The sequence below is a fragment of the Abramis brama genome (genome assembly GCF_963993115.1).
Source record: "Abramis brama genome assembly, chromosome: 3".
Lineage (NCBI taxonomy): Eukaryota > Metazoa > Chordata > Actinopteri > Cypriniformes > Leuciscidae > Abramis > Abramis brama.
Window position 1 is genome coordinate 43,898,994 of NC_139965.1, and position 21,010 is coordinate 43,920,003.

The 21,010-nt window shown below is 38.3% G+C and overlaps 1 protein-coding gene across 1 annotated transcript in view; it reads right to left on the reverse strand.

The window, feature by feature from the left end:
* LOC311079575 (B-cell scaffold protein with ankyrin repeats-like) overlaps window positions 1–21,010 on the reverse strand; it is a 108,787-nt gene that overhangs the window by 8,605 nt on the left and 79,172 nt on the right. Inside the window, exons 9-11 of the mRNA XM_084109129.1 lie at window positions 10,159–10,365; window positions 1,075–1,137; window positions 715–896 (exon numbers count right to left, since the gene is read on the reverse strand). Of these exons, the coding sequence (XP_083965255.1) occupies window positions 715–896; window positions 1,075–1,137; window positions 10,159–10,365 (452 nt within the window). The remainder of the gene's footprint in view (window positions 1–714; window positions 897–1,074; window positions 1,138–10,158; window positions 10,366–21,010) is intronic.

The following is a 21,010-nucleotide window of genomic DNA, read 5'->3' on the forward strand; positions in this document are numbered from 1 at the left end:
CCACTTTCAATTCTTTTACTTCAATGAAAGGTTAGATTTTTGTGAATTTTTTGAATGAAAGATCAAAAGGATAAACAATGCAGATTTATTTTTTACAGCCATTTTTTATCATATTTATCAGGGGTGCCATCAATTTTGACCACGACTGTATATATATATAGATGTGTATATATTCATATATGTGTATATATTCATATTATATATATACATTTTATATATATATATATATATATATATATATATATATATATATATATATATATATATATATATATATATACACAGTGAGGAAAATAAGTATTTGAACACCCTGCTATTTTGCAAGTTCTCCCACTTGGAAATCATGGAGGGGTCTGAAATTGTCATCGTAGGTGCATGTCCACTGTGAGAGACATAATCTAAATATATATATATATATATATATATATATATATATATATATATATATATATATATATATATATATATATATATATATATATATATATATTGGCAAAATGTGATTTGTTTCATGATAAAAAAGTTGTTGATTTTTATTTCCAAACATGTTTACAATGTAATTTCCACCACCGAATGCTATTAAACACAATGCAAGGTTTAATATGTGATTAAAATGACATGTTAGAATACTATTATAATACACAAACTAGGATTGTGGTATTTTAAAGAGAGATACACATAAACATGTTTTTGAAATAAATTTGCTTTCCTCACCTGTTGGACACTGTCCATTCCCTTCTGGAGCCTTTGCCAGTCATTGAATCGATCCAGAGCATCATCTATACTTAGAGTGCCCATCTTCACCTCCTCCTGAAGTTTGATCAGCTCATCCAATCCTGGCGGCTGACTGGGCACAAAGGTGTCATAAGTGGACGAGATGCTGTCCCTCTGCCTCGCTGTCACAATGGAGACCACAAAGTAGTTAAAATGTTGGACATATGATTTATCAATATTTAGTTATTATTTAAACTCAGGAGGAATAATGCTTACAGCAGATCCAAAACATGAAATCTCATGTCATTTCATAGTGTATACTGTATAAAACTATTCCATTTTCAGACAAACAAATCTTACCCTGTCTAGTAGGAAGAGAGTATAGTGTTTCAGCATCTCCTTGGGACTTTTTCTTTTGGAATACTGTTAAAGAAAAATCACATAAATACAGCACTATTATAGTTGTGGTTATTGCTTCCACACTGCATCAGTATACCAAACACATCTGAGAATGAGTCTGCATTATCCTGGAATGTCCACAAGGTGGAGGCATGTATTCAAAAACATTCAACTCTCCCAGTCTCACAACAAACAGCATGAATGTTTCAAGATACGAGGTGTGTCAATATTGGATTATAATTAAATGTTTAATTATATATATATATATATATATATATGTGAAACAGTTTCACAATCCTCATTGGAATAGTTGAATGAAATATAAGGCTCAATGAGATCAATGGATTTAAAGTGAAGCATGCAGTTAATGATGAAACTGATCGTGCTTTAAATGATATGCTGCATGCTCTCTGTGTCCCACTGCCATACAACTTTGAACCTGATCCTTTTGTCATTGTTTGAGGCAGATGAGAAAAGTGGTTCTGAACTCCGGTCCTAGGGACCCACTGCTCTGCACATTTTGTATGTCTTCTTTATTTAACACACCTGATTCAGATCCTCAGCTCTTTAGGAAAGAGCTCTGAGTGTGTCATATAAGGGAAACAGTGAGTTTAAAGAAGTTGAGAGTCACTGCCTATAACATACTCATGAAGAGCACCACATTTAATTCAACATAGATTACAAAAGTAGCTGCAATAATGGGGAATTTTATGTGGCAGTCCTGCATACTTGGGAATCCTCTTTCATTCTGTCGTCGTCCCCTGAGAAAATAAATGGTGCTGGCTTTCATTCTCTGTTATCAAGGGTTTCGTTACACTTGTGAAGTCCAAGTTGCCGTAGTTTGAGTCCAAAGGCACAGTACACATTGGCCCCTCCCCCGAAGGCTCTCTACCTCATGAATAGGCGAAGAAATTTGATCCGTGCGTAGGCGAAAGACCCTATGTAGGAATGGATGGAAAAATCTTGCTTTTTTGCACTTAGTTTTTTCATGTTGTGGAATAAGAGAGATGGAAAACATATGTAATGTGCAATGCAGTTGACTCTACTTGGCCCCTGCTCTAAATGGTTGCAGATGTTGCCATAGTGGTCTAAATGGTGTGTGTGTGTGTGTGTGTGTGTGTGTGTGTGTGTGTGTGTGTGTGTGTGTGTGTTTGGGTGGTAAACCCTACAAAATGGACATTTTTTGATCCCCATTAGGAACACAGATTATAAATGTGTTTTTTTTTTGTGTTTTTTTGGAAAAACTTCTCGTCTGAAATTTTCGTACGTTAAAAAATAAATACAACCTCACGTTGTGTCAATCACGTTTAAGGTCCTTGCACACTGAGTCCGAAATTTTCGCATGCGTTTTTTTCATATTCGTCATTCGTTGGTTTTGAATTGTCAAAACACCATTCAAAATGCTTGCTACGGATGCGAAAAACACAGAAAATCGAACCTGATCCGAATTGGTTTATGACGGACGAAAGTTTCGGAGGCAGTGTATAAGCTTGATTGACAAAAAGTGACCTTTAGGGTTGTGTTTAGGGGTAGGGTTAGGGGATAGAATATACAGTTGTCCAGTATAAAAATCATTATGTCTATGGAAAGTCCCCATAACATAGTCCCCCATACCAGCTCCCACTGTAAAGACCAGCACATTATGACACACAGTATTCCCAGCAGCGAGACTGATAAACTCTTCCCAACCCCCTCTGAACCCAACACACGCATACAGTACATACACTCATCTTGCTTACCGCAGCACTGCCACACAGACACAGCATAATGACAAGGAAATATGACTCTAAAACAGTAGCTAAAACTACACCCTAAAGACTTGTTCAACAATCTGTGAAGAGAGTGATGATGATGTATGATTCAGTTTCAACCACTCATGTAACGAATTTAATACAAATGGTTCATGGAAAATAACATGCCTCAAGATTTTTATTACTTTGAACATTGTGCACACTATATTTAATGTGCTCTGATGATGTATGTGAAATATATACAAGGCCATTTAAACTGGTCCATGTTATTCTTTCTAAAACTTTCACTTAACGTCAGTGATTAGTGGCAATCAGTGGTTAAAATGAACTATGAAGACTCCCTCCATGATATAAATACAAATGCCCAGATAATATGAATTTGATGTAAGCCTGTTGTGATGTCTGTATAAAATACAGAAATATATACAAAATGAGTTTGTATATCAGAAGGAGGGGATTTCAGAGAGAAGCTGATAACAACTAGCCTGGGTTTCCCCATGCTGCCTTGCGCGCAGCGCGATTTTATTCACGCTGCTAGGCAGCCTGGATTCCATGGACCAGATTTTCGCCTCAGCGAGGGGACCAATCACAGAACGGGGAGGGAGCAGCAAGACGATGACGACATCTATGCGACACACTGAAGCAGTTTGTTTATATCTATGGATCCAACATGGCAGCAGTGTCCATATATACCTTCTACCCTCATGTTTGTCTTGCACAAACGGCAATAGTCGCTGAACGCCATCGTGTATACATAAATCTCTGACCCATCGTCTTCTTCCTCGTCAAATTTCTGTCGCTCTACATACGTCATCTGGTATAATTGAAACAACTGGCTATAAGCTGCATACAGGCGCATTTGATAGACATTCGTAGTGCCCAATAAACGGCTCTGAACATGTGGTTCCCAGACCACGTCTCACTGAGACGAGGTCTGACGTTAGCCAGGCTAGATAACAACTATCCTGAAAAAATAGCACATATTCTTCTTCTTTTTGTCCATCATTCTTCTTTTTTCCTTCTCCTCATATTTCAGTCCAATAAGAAACCTTAGCCAAGATTTTGATTGTCAATCAGAAAAAAATGTCTTCAGTACTGAACTTCTACAACCGAGATTTTAAAATCTGAAAAAATACAGACAGATGAGCAGATAGGGACACTACTACAGACAGACAGTTTTCTGAATGTGAGTCACTGCAGTGCATATGTTTTCATCTCTGCATTAAAATATGAGGCTATTACAAGGCGACCATAGCAACACTAGCTAGTTACCATCGGTTTCATGCAAAATAGCTTCTGATAGTGTTGTAAATATATCTTGTTGCTTTGCCTTACAGTTCCATTCAAAGGACACATATATCAAGCATAGCATCAGTTCTAGCAGGTCAAGTTAGTCAAGCTCGCATCAGCTGACTCTCAGCTGATCCATGTCTACCTATAGGAATACGATGCCTATCACTGTATTCATATAAGCTCCTTCAGTATTATCAACAGCTATCATATTTCTCAGGTACCAATTCCCTCCTCCATAGACCAACGCTACTTTTGCGTCATCGAAGGGCAACGCCCCTTTTTGGGGGAAGACAAACGGATTCCCCTGAGAACAGAACTCGCTCGCTCTAGACCTGCAAAGTTTCTTGATAGCAAAAATCGCACAAACATACACTCTCTTTGACGGCCGAGGACCGTGAGCGGTATTTAAAGAAGCTACTGGATAGGGAGTTACAGAGGTGTCCCTTTGAAATGGTCGAAAACTGGATTAATGACCCCACGCAGTGGCCAAATATGGACTATTCAGACATCTAACGTTACCACTATCTCGTGGAATCACCAAGTAAGTAACGTTAGCCTTTTTTTGTGTCATTAACACACTCACAGTATGACAAACTAGACGATGAGGCCATGTCAAGAGGAGTCGGTGGTTTACTTGGATCATATTTCACTTGATTTAAGCTATTAACAGTTTTGTTGTCGACTAGCTATACTAGTAAGAAACCCTCAAACACTGTAATCAGAACAATCATGTCAGAGGCTAAAAACATAAATAGTCCGTACCTTAAGTGGGGTAGAGACAATGAAAAACATGCCCCATACATAGGTCCCATACATATTTTGCCGTACACTGTAAACCTTTTTACAACTTTCAAAGTCCTAGCACTTTCTAGACACAAGCAGAAACCAGCCAAGTCCACTTTAGTCCTAGCCTGCCACTATTTCAACAGTAAAATCAGTTAACAGCCAAGGTAGCGTGCCTAGTGAGAGCTAACGTTAATCACGTAGCTGCTAGCAGCTTCGTCTTTCTAACTAGTAAGTTATAGCTAGTCGACAACAAAACTATGTCAATAGCTTAAATCAAGTGAAATATGATCCAAGTAAACCACCGACTCCTCTTGACATGGCCTCATCGTCTAGTTTGTACTATTTTTTACAGTCTATGAGTTTGTCATACTGTGAGTGTGTTAATGACAAAAAAAAAAAATAGGCTACTTACTTGGTGATTCCACGAGATAGTGGTAGATGTCTGAATAGTCCAAAGAGAGTGTATATTTGTGCGATTTTTGCTATCAAGAAACTTTGCAGGTCTAGAGCGAGCGAGTTCTGTTCTCAGGGGAATCCGTTTGTTTTCCCCAAAAAAGGGGCGTTACCCTTCGATGACGCAAAAGTAGCGTTGGTCTATCCCCAGCTCCTCCTCTCGTCAGTCAGGATTTGGCATTCTGAATCCCCCTGAATCAGACTAACATTCTCTAATTATGTTGTACAATAAAATTAATTAATGATATCTGCAACACATTCATGTTGGTTCTGTTCTGTTTATCCAAAGGGGGGTTATTGCTGCTTGCCCTGCTCTTATCCATGCTAGACTGCATGGATCCGCAGGGAGTTCTTTCCCAGAACAGAACCATACCGCCAATCCAAACTGTATGCTAACTGTCAATCGTATTTGATGATAGTGGTCCTGAAAAAAAACTGGCTCATACTCACAAACACTAGGCTTTGCTGCTCAGACTCTAGTGTTAAATATGAGAATAGTGACAAATATAAGGCTATTAAAAATGATGTATGCCTCCAAAGAAACAGTGGCAATTAGCTAGAGACATGGCTGTGGACACTTGATGTGTTGTAACTTTTAGTTGCCAAGCAATTGTTCCTATGTGAGTGCTGGTCAAAGGTGATGCAGGAATTGCGTGTTTTATTGTTTCACAAAAATAAGACAAAAGTTATATCTGGAATCATGCTCTGAATTTGCAAGGAATGTCTAAAAGGGTTGAATACTGTTGTTCATGAGATCTTTCGGTCATAAGAAGCTAAAATTATTGTGATCTAGGAAGAGTACTGCTTCTTTTATGCTTTATGAATACAGCTCAAGAACTGTGTAAATTATTTATAAAGCTCTAACAATACAAGTCACTTGGCACCTTCATCTAAATTAATTATTAATGAAACTGAAATTGAACATTTTAGAATGCTGCCTGTGATGAACGGTCCATATTAAGGTCTCTTTTCTCCCAGTCTATTAAAGGATTATAGGGGAAATAACAGTCTGACATATTAAGTATTTATAAACACTGAGAACTGACTGAACTGGGCCAGCACAGCGGCACCATCCATTGTAATAGGCAAAATTGAAGGAATCATTTAGACAAGCATCAGCTCTTGGAATCATTTTTTTTATATGTTTTGATGTCACAACAGATATTGAATAAGTGAATTTGCTGTCAGTGTCACCAATCCATTAAAGGTCCTCAATTGGCCAATGACAAGAACAAATTCTGCATAAATAATAATACCGTAAATCCTCTAATATAGGCCCGGCCTTTATTTTACTCAAGCGCATTGTGGCCCAGGCCTTTATTGGAAGGAGGCCAGAATTAGAGACAGGCCTTTATTTCTATTTGAGCAAAACAGACTACCAGTAGAATGAATAAAAACGAGATTTTGTGTCTATTTGAACCTATAAAATACTAGGTTCATTTATTGAAAATAAATGCTCTGCGGCTGCCACGGTAAACAACATTAGCCTACCGGTGACCAGTGGTGGAATGTAATGGAGTACAAATACTTCTTACTTTACTTAAAGGGGCTATATGCGTTTTTCTGAAATTTAAACTCGCGACTGACACCTGTGGCCAAAAAACAGAACTGCTCTTCCTTTCTGCTCGCTCTCGTACGTGCACACTTCACAAGTCATCTGCTGCAAGGAGGTCAACATTATGTTTACAGAGGTAAGAACAGTCAAATACATATATTGTTTGAGATAAGTGTTCTCTTACACTGATAAGAGTAAGTTTCTCCATTGCACTGCTTGCGAGTGTAGGCTACTTGCTGACTAGCGGTGGTGGCAGAGTGATCTGAAACGTTTAACATAGACGCGCTTGACGTCAGACAGCGCGGGAAAAATCCGACCCGACAGAAAATAGGAAAAATAGGATACAGGCTTATAGGTACACCCACTGTGAGCGGACAAGGTGTCAGTATGCTCATCAGGAGATGTTTGAGTCATAAATGGTAAAATAAAAAGGCTATTGTTACGTTTATTTTGGGGAAAAAGTTGCATATAGCCCCTTTAAGTAAATTTTTCACGTATCTGTACTTTACTTAAGTAGAATAAATAGTGCATGCTTTTGACTTTTACTTCGTTACTTTTTGCAGCAATTATTATACTTTCTACTCCACTACATTTTTACAACATTTCGTTACATTTTCTGATCAGTTTTTCCCCCTGCCAAAACAGGGATTTAAAAAAAAATCTCCATGTTTTCGGTGCTGACGCGTTCATGGTGGCGCTGCCAATAAAGCACCTAAGCTGTCACAAAGAACCGGCAAAAGTAATGAATATGTAAAATATAGCAAGGAGACATTTCAATTGTTTATTAATAAACAAGCGTTTTCTGTGTCGGCTGCAAAGATGAAGTTGATGAAGACGATGCTGACTCGTGATCTTCGCAGTAGTGAACGCGCCAGAGAGAAATGCGCATTTCATACGGATTAAGCAGAGAGCAGTCTGTTTTCTTTCGTTTTGAATTGTTCTGTTTAAAAGTACACATTTAAAGCTGTCTAAAGATATATTTATCAGGTCTGTAAGGCTTGCCATATATACGCTGAGTTTCGGTTAATTTATGAGACGCGCTTCAGTTTACATGCTGGCGCCTCCGTGTTGTGATTATCTATTTTCTATTTACTTCTTATTTATTAAATCCTGGCAATTGGTTGATGAAAATTAAGATACAATTAATACAAAACGAAATTCACTTAAAAAAAAAGGCTTTGTGCTTTCTGTTTGAGGTGTCTGTGAAAGTTTTAAAGCTGTCTTTTAGTGCCGCTTTCAGTGCGCTCACGTCCGTAACTGTTTTTTCCTCATAAATGGAAACACGAAAAATAAATTAAAATGAATATTTTGTGTTCTGTGGAGAGCCAACCCTTCCTCATCCGGTTAGTATTACTTTTGGTTTGCGCAGTGTAATTCACAGAATTACTAAAAAATATTTTGCTACCTAAAAGTTAAATATTTTTTGTGTCCCGTAACGCATGTGTAGCCTAGGCTATTTCCCTCATATTAAATATAAAACGCATGTGTAGACTGATATTTTTCAATATGTATTAAATGCATTTTCTGAGAATTTATATTTCAAGTTTTTACTGCAAATGTCCCGTTTATAACGCTGGAATTGCCCAATATTAAATTTATCCTCAACTAGTTTTGTGGTGTAGGTCTACGTATTGTATAATGTTAACTTCAAAAAAGGGGTGTGTCGCGATTCTGCCTTCTCACACCGCGACACAGGTTCGTAGGTCTGAGTGTAGCGATTTCGGATTCATATTGCATATTGTTACAGCCCTAGTTATTAGAATATATACATTATGAGAATAAATTGTTAATAAAATTAGGGATGTCCCGATCCGATCACGTGATCGGAAATCGGGCCCGATCGCGTGTTTTCAGACTCGATCGGAATCGGACGTTACCTCCCGATCAGGACTCGGATATATATGTATTTATATTCTCATTATTTTTTAACACCTCTATTATGCGGTGACACAGAGTTACGGCGGTTTCACACTGCACGCGTTATTAGAGTGTAAGCAGCGCAGGAGCAGTGCATATGGTGAGCAGGAGCAGGACACACGCGTTTTGCTTTCATACTGGCAGCGTTTGTCACGCGCGGCTGAACCGCGGGTTGTGTACAGACAGAGTCTATAATGGATAAGTTGGCATTGCTTTTTTTCGTTTTCAAATACATTTAAGAGAAAAGACTTGTCAAGAAGCTTATTTTATTAATAATTTCATTTATATAACTTTTGGTTCATCTTTGTTTTTATTGTTATGGCAACAAGTTTGTTTTTGGACATTTGTTTTCTTTTTAAATTGCTGTTGGTCATTTGATTGACTGTTTAAAACACAATAGATATCATCAATGCACTTTTTGGATAAAACTGCGGTGTATTTTGGCCATGATCAATGTATTGTCACTTTAATTCAGCAAAAATAGACTCGGCGCCGAAACGATCACGGCACTCCTGCTCTGCTACGCACTGCCGCGCCACCTCTGCGTGCGGTGTGAATGCTCTAAAGCCTGGTTTAATCTGTTAACATGGGCGGCGAAAAAAATACGCGCTGCACGCTCTGCTAACAGTGCAGTGTGAAACTGGCATAAGAGTTAGGAGTGCAGTTCCTAAAAGCACATTACTGGCTACACACTGTGGCACTTTTATTTTTTATTTGTTTACATGCCTACCGGATATTTTAAGTTGAGGTGCTATTTGTTTATATATTAGACTTTTTTTATATTTACTGTTGCACTAAAGTCCAAAAGTGAAGAATTTATTTATTACTTGATTGTTCAAGCTACCTCACAGAAGTGCTCTGTTTGTTAACAGAGTTGTTGAATGTTAAAATAAGGTGAATTAAATAAAAAATAAGGAACATCCTGGATCTGTTTTTTTCGCTCTTCTTTATTCTTTTTTTTTTGCATTATAGAAGTATCGGATCGGGACTCGGTATCGGCAGATACTTAAAATCAAATGACTTGGACTCGGACTCGAGGGCAAAAAAACCTGATCGGGACATCCCTAAATAAAATGTTACTATCACAAGCATAATGTTGTGGCCTGCCCAGTAAAACGTTGGTTCTAATAATAGCTCCGGCCACTATTAAAGACCGGCCTTTATTTACCTCGACAGCGAGACTGGCCAATGTTAGAGACCCGGCCGCTAATGGAATACAGGCCAATATTAGAGGCCAATATTATTATTATTAATAATTTCTTGATCTTAATTAAAGTAGAAAATTCAAACCTTGTGCAATGAAAGGAGTCTTGTCCTCCGGGGTGGGAAGTGAATCAGGCCGTGGGGTCGGTGCAGGGGGGCGGTTCACTATTACCACAGGGCTGCTGGATGTAAGGATGGTGTCATACTCTTCCTCATTTCTACCCAGAGGAGTATAGACATTCTCATCTTCATTGTTTTGGTGTTCCTCATTAGGATCACCCACCCGAAGATTATCTGTGTAAAGAACAGCAGGGGTAAATTTCTTGTCTGTATTTGCGTGTTCCAGACTGTTGGTCAATATATTAAAAATACTATTAAAAATACATTTTGAAAAACACTTTATATATATATATATATTATATATAAAAAAATCTTTATATGATATGATCTTACTTTTATTAATACGATACAGTGAATGACAATCCTCTGTTGTATTCCAGAGATGTACAACTTGGGCAGTTTTGAATTATGATTAATTTACAGCACAGCAAAATAAAAATGTTTTGAATTTCATAATGAACTTGGGCAAGCTCTGTGCTGACTCCACACATTATTTTTCGTGACTGAAATGCTGAATGAAGGAAGTGAAATGAAGGCTTCCTTTCAAGGATACTACAAATTGAGACATCCTTCTAAGATGTTTGATGATGTTGGAACTGAGGTATGCAGCCATCCAATCGAGAAATACTCAAATGACTGTCTTAATGAGTGAGCCATTGAATCATTCACTCATTCGATTTGTAAAAAAAAACCAAAAAAAAACTGCTCATTCATGGTGAAACACCACTGTGTGTTGCTCAGAGGAGCAGCGGTTAATTTTGCTGTGGGTTCTTAGGGGCCAAGCCCCGAAGGGGCTGAGGCACCTATTGTATCTGTTAGTTTTCTTATTATTAGGGGCCAAGCCCCGAAGGGGCAAGGCACCTATTGTATCTGTTAGTTTTCTTATTAGGGGCCAAGCCCCGAAGGGGCAAGGCACCTATTGTATCTGTTAGTTTTCTTATTATTATTATTATTATTCTTCTTCTTCCGCCAATGGAAGTCTATGGCAGCCCTATGAACCGTACATAGGAAAATGATGAAATTTGGCACAGTTGTAGAGATGGCCATGAATAGTAATTGGACCAAATTTGGTGTCTCTAGGGTCAACTCTATAGCGCCACCACCAGTTCAAAAATTCAACATTGAAATGATTATAACTTTTGAACCATTTGATCTAGAAAAATAAAAGTTAGTACACCTGATTCCTCTCATCATGCTGATCAAAACCAATATAGTCCATTAAGACTCCGCCCATTACAGTAGTAGCCATTTTGAAAAGTACAGTATTCAGTTTTTTCGCTACTCCTCCTTCAAAATTTCTCCAATTTTGTCCAAAATTTGCTCAAATGATCTTTGGACTGAGCCGCACAGAAATGACTGAACAGATTTTTTTTATTCATCTTTGTTCAAAAGTTATGGTGTCACAAACTTGACGAGGTCCACCCAAAATTGGCTAAGAGGCTGTATCTCGGCCAAAGTTTGATCAATCGAAACAAAAATTGGTACACTTCATCAGAAGCTTGGTTTGAGGTTCCATGCCAAAGTTGGGAACAGCGCCACCTACGGGTTATGAGATATGAAAAATTGCTATTTTGGCCAATAACTTTTGGACAGTTTGTCAGAAAATCATAAATGTGGTATCTATGGATTCCTTGCATCATGCCAAATCCGTGGATACCAATTTTGCCAGGATGGGATCTACCACGTGTCCGCCATTTTGAATTTTGTCATAATTTGCAATAACTTTTAAACTATTTGACATATCTTCACAAAAATTAGCATTGATCATTGACACATTGTCATGAAGGTACATGAGAAGATTGAACACAGCGCCACCTAGTGTTCCATGGATATAAGGTATTTTGCAAAAATGCTTATAACTTTTGAAAACATTGTTCAAATTTTGATTTCTTTACGTCATTATGTTCCTTGGCTTATGCCGATTCCGTTGATATCTCATTTGTCATTTTCCAACAATGTGACTATCCGCCATATTGGAACAAATCAAAAACAGTTTTTTCGCTACTCCTCCTTCAAATCTTGCTCAATTTTGTCCAAAATTTGATCAGATGATCGTTGGACTGAGCCGCACAGAAATGACTGAACAGATTTCTGATATTCGCTACCGTTCCCGAGATATTCATCTTCAAAGTTGACCTAGCCTGTGTTTTTTGCCTTATGCTAGTTAACTTATCATAATAATTGGTTAGCATGCTAACCAGATGCCATTCTTTCTAATGTGGCTCTTCAGCTATCAGGTTAACCATAAGCTACATTAGCATTAAGCTATCTTAGCATGCTAATCTCGTTAACATGATTTTGTGTGCTTATTCTTACACTGAAGCCTCTGCTCTGAAGCTTTGTAAAACAAGTCCTCTGGGTGGTGCAATCTGTTCAACCATGCGTCATGAATCCCGAACCATTCCGGTCGTGGGTTCGAGACCAGTGTGGGGCAATTATAAAATTGTCATTTGAACTCCTTTATCATCTGGGTAAAAGCTGTACTAATGTTTCTAACACTGGGATTAGAAATGTGTTTTTTCTACATTCTGTGTTTGTTCTCATCAGAACTTTTGTTCATTTTGATTTCATCCTATCTGTACCTCTGAACCCATCTGTTCTTCATGTACATTCTATTTCTGCTGTTTTTGCTCTTCTGGCTCCGCATTGCGCTACAGCCCTACTGTGCTACAGCGGCTTGGCCCCTGTATTGCTGCTTGCAGCTATATTTATTATTATTATTATTATTCTTCTTCCGCCAATGGAAGTCTATGGCAGCCCTATGAACCGTACATAGGAAAATGATGAAATTTGGCACAGTTGTAGAGATGGCCATGAATAGTAATTGGACCAAATTTGGTGTCTCTATGACCAACTCTATAGCGCCACCACCAGTTCAAAAATTCAACATTGAAATGGTTATAACTTTTGAACCCTTTGATCTAGAGAAATATAACTTAGTACACTTGATTCCGCTCATCATGCTGATCAAAATCAATAGCTTACATTAATACTCCGCCCATTACAGTAGTAGCCATTTTGTAAAGTACAGTATTCCGTTTTTTCGCTACTCCTCCTTCAAAATTTGTCCAATTTTGTCCAAAATTTGCTCAAATGATCTTTGGACTGAGCCGCATAGAAATGACTGAACAGATTTTTTTTATTCATCTTTGTTCAAAAGTTATGATGTCGCAAACTTAATGAGGTTGACCCAAAATTGGTGTAGAGGCTGTATCTCGGCCAAAGTTTGATCAATCGAAAGAAAAATTGGTACACTTGATTGGAAGCATGGTTTGAGGGTCCGTGCCAAAGTTGGGAACAGCGCCACCTACGGGTCATGAGATATGGAAAATAGCTATTTTGGTCAATAACTTTTGAACAGTTTGTCAGAAAATCATAAATGTGGTATCTATGGATTCCTTGGGTCATGCCGAATCCATGGATACCGATTATGCCAGGATGGGATGTACCACGTGTCCGCCATTTTGAATTTTGTCATAATTTGCAATAACTTTTAAACTATTTGACATATCTTCACAAAATTTAGTATGGATCATCGACACAATGTCCTGAAGGTACATGAGAAGATTGAGCACAGCGCCACCTAGTGTTCCAGAGATATAAGGTCTTTTGTAAAAACGCTTATAACTTTTGTAAATATTATTCAAATTTTTATTTCTTTATGTCATTACATTCTTTGGCTTATGCCGATTCCGTCGATATCTCATTTTTCATTTTCCAACAATGTGACTATCCGCCATATTGGAACAAATGAAAAACAGTTTTTTTACTACTCCTCCTTCAAATCTTGCTAAATTTTGTCCAAAATTTGATCATATGTTCTTTGGACTGAGCTGCACAGAAATGACTGAACAGATTTTTGATATTCGCTACCGTTCCCGAGATATTCATCTCCGAATTTGACCTAGCCTGTGTTTGTTGCCTTATGCCAGTTACCTTAGCATAATAATTGGTTAGCATGCTAACCAGATGCCATTCTTTCTAATGTGGCTCTTCAGCTATCAGGATAACCATAAGCTACATTAGCATTAAGCTAGCTTAGCATGCTAATCTCGTTAACATGATTTTGTGTGCTTATTCTTACACTGAAGCCTCTCCTCTGCAGCTTTGTAAAACAAGTCCTCTGGGTGGCGCAATCTGTTCAACCATGCGTCATGAATCCCGAACCATTCCGGTCGTGGGTTCGAGACCAGTGTGGGGCGACTTTGAAATTGTGTATAAAATTGTCATTTGAACTCCTTTATTATCTAGGTAAGAGCTGTACTAATGTTTCTAACACTGGGATTAGAAATAAGTGTTTTTTTTTCTACATTCTGTGTTCATTCTCATCAGAACTTCTGTTCATTTTGATTTTATCCTATCTGTACCTCTGAACCCATCTGTTCATGTACATTCTATTTCTGCTGTTTTTGCTCTTCTGGCTCCGCATTGCGCTACAGCCCTACTGTGCTACAGTGGCTTGGCCCCTGTATTGCTGCTTGCAGCTATATTTAGGGGCCAAGCCCCGAAGGGGCAAGGCACCTATTGTATCTGTTAGTTTTCTTATTATTAGGGGCCAAGCCCCGAAGGGGCAAGGCACCTATTGTATCTGTTAGTTTTCTTATTAGGGGCCAAGCCCCGAAGGGGCAAGGCACCTATTGTATCTGTTAGTTTTCTTATTATTATTATTCTTCTTCTTCTTCTTCTTCTTCTTCTTCCGCCAATGGAAGTCTATGGCAGCCCTATGAACCGTACATAGGAAAATGATGAAATTTGGCACAGTTGTAGAGATAGCCATGAATAGTAATTGGACCAAATTTGGTGTCTCTAGGACCAACTCTATAGCGCCACCACCAGTTCAAAAATTCAACATTGAAATGGTTATAACTTTTGAACCCTTTGATCTAGAGAAATAAAACTTAGTACACTTGATTCATCTCATCATGGTGATCAAAATCAATAGCTTACATTAAGACTCCGCCCATTACAGTAGTAGCCATTTTGTAAAGTACAGTATTCCGTTTTTTCGCTACTCCTCCTTCAAAATTTGTCCAATTTTGTCCAAAATTTGCTCAAATGATCTTTGGACTGAGCCGCATAGAAATGACTGAACAGATTTTTTTTATTCATCTTTGTTCAAAAGTTATGATGTCGCAAACTTAATGAGGTTGACCCAAAATTGGTGTAGAGGCTGTATCTCGGCCAAAGTTTGATCAATCGAAACAAAAATTGATACACTTGATTGGAAGCATTGTTTGAGGGTCCGTGCCAAAGTTGGGAACAGCGCCACCTACGGGTCATGAGATATGGAAAATAGCTATTTTGGTCAATAACTTTTGAACAGTTTGTCAGAAAATCATAAATGTGGTATCTATGGATTCCTTGGGTCATGCCAAATCCATGCATACCGATTTTGCCAGGATGGGATGTACCACGTGTCCGCCATTTTGAATTTTGTCATAATTTGCAATAACTTTTAAACTATTTGACATATCTTCACAAAATTTAGTATGGATCATCGACACAATGTCCTGAAAGTACATGAGAAGATTGAGCACAGCGCCACCTAGTGTTCCAGAGATATAAGGTCTTTTGTAAAAACGCTTATAACTTTTGTAAATATTGTTCAAATTTTGATTTCTTTATGTCATTACATTCTTTGGCTTATGCCGATTCCGTCGATATCTCATTTGTCATTTTCCAACAATGTGACTATCCGCCATATTGGAACAAATGAAAAACAGTTTTTTCGCTACTCCTCCTTCAAATCTTACTCAATTTTGTCCAAAATTTGATCAGATGTTCTTTGGACTGAGCTGCACAGAAATGACTGAACAGATTTTTGATATTCGCTACCGTTCCTGAGATATTCATCTCCGAATTTGACCTAGCCTGTGTATGTTGCCTTATGCCAGTTACCTTAGCATAATAATTGGTTAGCATGCTAACCAGATGCCATTCTTTCTAATGTGGCTCTAGAGCTATCAGGATAACCATAAGCTACATTAGCATTAAGCTAGCTTAGCATGCTAATCTCGTTAACATGTTTTTGTGTGCTTATTCTTACACTGAAGCCTCTCCTCTGCAGCTTTGAAATTTACGTCCTCTGAGTGGCGCAAGTTGTTAAACCATGTGTCATGAATCCCGAACCATTACGGTCGTGGGTTCGATTCCTGTGTGGCACATGTCCAGACTGAAGAGGTACTGTGGCCTTAAGTGGTGGAAAAGTTGTTTTAGTTCCACACATGATGTGTATCTGAGAAAGGATCTCCATAAATATAACATGCAGCAAATTTATATAAAACATCTTCATATTGAGTTCATTTTCACTTGTACTACTAAAACAGCTGTTTTTTTTTTTTTTCAAATTTAGCACACTTGTAGTGATTGTAATGAATAGCAATTGGACCAATTTTAGAGTCTCTAGGACCACCTCTATAGCGCCACCACCAGTTCAAAAATTCAAGGAAGGGCAGGAGAGGGGCAGAGGGGGCAGGAGAGGGGCAGGGGTCAGGAGAGGGGCAGGGATCAGGAGAGGGGCAGGGAGGGGAGTGATGGGGAGAGTTGCTGCTGCTTCAGGGCTTGGCCCCTGTATTGCTGCTTGCAGCTATATTTATTATTATTATTATTCTTCTTCTTCCGCCAATGGAAGTCTATGGCAGCCCTATGAACCGTACATAGGAAAATGATGAAATTTGGCACAGTTGTAGAGATGGCCATGAATAGTAATTGGACCAAATTTGGTGTCTCTAGGGTCAACTCTATAGCGCCACCACCAGTTAAAAAATTCAACATTGAAATGATTATAACTTTTGAACCATTTGATCTAGAAAAATAAAAGTTAGTACACCTGATTCCTCTCATCATGCTGATCAAAACCAATATAGTCCATTAAGACTCCGCCCATTACAGTAGTAGCCATTTTGAAAAGTACAGTATTCAGTTTTTTCGCTACTCCTCCTTCAAAATTTCTCCAATTTTGTCCAAAATTTGCTCAAATGATCTTTGGACTGAGCCGCACAGAAATGACTGAACAGATTTTTTTTTATTCATCTTTGTTCAAAAGTTATGGTGTCACAAACTTGACGAGGTCCACCCAAAATTGGCTAAGAGGCTGTATCTCGGCCAAAGTTTGATCAATCGAAACAAAAATTGGTACACTTCATCAGAAGCTTGGTCTGAGGTTCCATGCCAAAGTTGGGAACAGCGCCACCTACGGGTTATGAGATATGAAAAATTGCTATTTTGGCCAATAACTTTTGGACAGTTTGTCAGAAAATCATAAATGTGGTATCTATGGATTCCTTGCATCATGCCAAATCCGTGGATACCAATTTTGCCAGGATGGGATCTACCACGTGTCCGCCATTTTGAATTTTGTCATAATTTGCAATAACTTTTAAACTATTTGACATATCTTCACAAAAATTAGCATTGATCATTGACACATTGTCATGAAGGTACATGAGAAGATTGAACACAGCGCCACCTAGTGTTCCATGGATATAAGGTATTTTGCAAAAATGCTTATAACTTTTGAAAACATTGTTCAAATTTTGATTTCTTTACGTCATTATGTTCCTTGGCTTATGCCGATTCCGTTGATATCTCATTTGTCATTTTCCAACAATGTGACTATCCGCCATATTGGAACAAATGAAAAACAGTTTTTTCGCTACTCCTCCTTCAAATCTTGCTCAATTTTGTCCAAAATTTGATCAGATGATCTTTGGACTGAGCCGCACAGAAATGACTGAACATATTTCTGATATTCGCTACCGTTCCCGAGATATTCATCTTCAAAGTTGACCTAGCCTGTGTTTTTTGCCTTATGCTAGTTAACTTATCATAATAATTGGTTAGCATGCTAACCAGATGCCATTCTTTCTAATGTGGCTCTTCAGCTATCAGGTTAACCATAAGCTACATTAGCATTAAGCTAGCTTAGCATGCTAATCTCGTTAACATGATTTTGTGTGCTTATTCTTACACTGAAGCCTCTGCTCTGAAGCTTTGTAAAACAAGTCCTCTGGGTGGTGCAATCTGTTCAACCATGCGTCATGTATCCCGAACCATTCCGGTCGTGGGTTCGAGACCAGTGTGGGGCAATTATAAAATTGTCATTTGAACTCCTTTATCATCTGGGTAAAAGCTGTACTAATGTTTCTAACACTGGGATTAGAAATGTGTTTTTTCTACATTCTGTGTTTGTTCTCATCAGAACTTTTGTTCATTTTGATTTCATCCTATCTGTACCTCTGAACCCATCTGTTCTTCATGTACATTCTATTTCTGCTGTTTTTGCTCTTCTGGCTCCGCATTGCGCTACAGCCCTACTGTGCTACAGCGGCTTGGCCCCTGTATTGCTGCTTGCAGCTATATTTAGGGGCCAAGCCCCGAAGGGGCAAGGCACCTATTGTATCTGTTAGTTTTCTTATTATTATTATTATTATTATTATTCTTCCGCCAATGGAAGTCTATGGCAGCCCTATGAACCGTACATAGGAAAATGATGAAATTTGGCACAGTTGTAGAGATGGCCATGAATAGTAATTGGACCAAATTTGGTGTCTCTAGGGTCAACTCTATAGCGCCACCACCAGTTCAAAAATTCAACATTGAAATGATTATAACTTTTGAACCATTTGATCTAGAAAAATAAAAGTTAGTACACCTGATTCCTCTCATCATGCTGATCAAAACCAATATAGTCCATTAAGACTCCGCCCATTACAGTAGTAGCCATTTTGAAAAGTACAGTATTCAGTTTTTTCGCTACTCCTCCTTCAAAATTTCTCCAATTTTGTCCAAAATTTGCTCAAATGATCTTTGGACTGAGCCGCACAGAAATGACTGAACAGATTTTTTTTTATTCATCTTTGTTCAAAAGTTATGGTGTCACAAACTTGACGAGGTCCACCCAAAATTGGCTAAGAGGCTGTATCTCGGCCAAAGTTTGATCAATCGAAACAAAAATTGGTACACTTCATCAGAAGCTTGGTCTGAGGTTCCATGCCAAAGTTGGGAACAGCGCCACCTACGGGTTATGAGATATGAAAAATTGCTATTTTGGCCAATAACTTTTGGACAGTTTGTCAGAAAATCATAAATGTGGTATCTATGGATTCCTTGCATCATGCCAAATCCGTGGATACCAATTTTGCCAGGATGGGATCTACCACGTGTCCGCCATTTTGAATTTTGTCATAATTTGCAATAACTTTTAAACTATTTGACATATCTTCACAAAAATTAGCATTGATCATCGACACAATGTCCTGAAGGTACATGAGAAGATTGAACACAGCGCCACCTAGTGTTCCATAGATATAAGATCTTTTGCAAAAACGCTTATAACTTTTGAAAACATTGTTCAAATTTTGATTTCTTTACGTCATTATGTTCCTTGTCTTATGCCGATTCCGTTGATATCTCATTTGTCATTTTCCAACAATGTGACTATCTGCCATATTGGAACAAATGAAAAACAGTTTTTTCGCTACTCCTCCTTCAAATCTTGCTCAATTTTGTCCAAAATGTGATCAGATGATCTTCGGACTGAGCCGCACAGAAATGACTGAACAGATTTCTGATATTCACTACCGTTCCCGAGATATTCATCTTCAAAGTTGACCTAGCCTGTGTTTTTTGCCTTATGCTAGTTAACTTAGCATAATAATTGGTTAGCATGCTAACCAGATGCCATTCTTTCTAATGTGGCTCTTCAGCTATCAGGATAACCATAAGGTACATTAGCATTAAGCTAGCTTAGCATGCTAATCTCGTTAACATGATTTTGTGTGCTTATTCTTACACTGAAGCCTCTGCTCTGAAGCTTTGCAAAACAAGTCCTCTGGGTGGCGCAATCTGTTCAACCATGCGTCATGAATCCCGAACCATTCCGGTCGTGGGTTCGAGACCAGTGTGGGGCAACTATAAAATTGTCATTTGAACTCCTTTATCATCTGGGTAAAAGCTGTACTAATGTTTCTAACACTGGGATTAGAAATGTGTTTTTTCTACATTCTGTGTTTGTTCTCATCAGAACTTTTGTTCATTTTGATTTCATCCTATCTGTACCTCTGAACCCATCTGTTCTTCATGTACATTCTATTTCTGCTGTTTTTGCTCTTCTGGCTCCGCATTGCGCTACAGCCCTACTGTGCTACAGCGGCTTGGCCCCTGTATTGCTGCTTGCAGCTATATTTAGGGGCCAAGCCCCGAAGGGGCAAGGCACCTATTGTATCTGTTAGTTTTCTTATTATTATTATTATTATTATTATTCTTCCGCCAATGGAAGTCTATGGCAGCCCTATGAACCGTACATAGGAAAATGATGAAATTTGGCACAGTTGTAGAGATGGCCATGAATAGTAATTGGACCAAATTTGGTGTCTCTAGGGTCAACTCTATAGCGCCACCACCAGTTCAAAAATTCAACATTGAAATGATTATAACTTTTGAACCATTTGATCTAGAAAAATAAAAGTTAGTACACCTGATTCCTCTCATCATGCTGATCAAAACCAATATAGTCCATTAAGACTCCGCCCATTACAGTAGTAGCCATTTTGAAAAGTACAGTATTCAGTTTTTTCGCTACTCCTCCTTCAAAATTTCTCCAATTTTGTCCAAAATTTGCTCAAATGATCTTTGGACTGAGCCGCACAGAAATGACTGAACAGATTTTTTTTATTCATCTTTGTTCAAAAGTTATGGTGTCACAAACTTGACGAGGTCCACCCAAAATTGGCTAAGAGGCTGTATCTCGGCCAAAGTTTGATCAATCGAAACAAAAATTGGTACACTTCATCAGAAGCTTGGTTTGAGGTTCCATGCC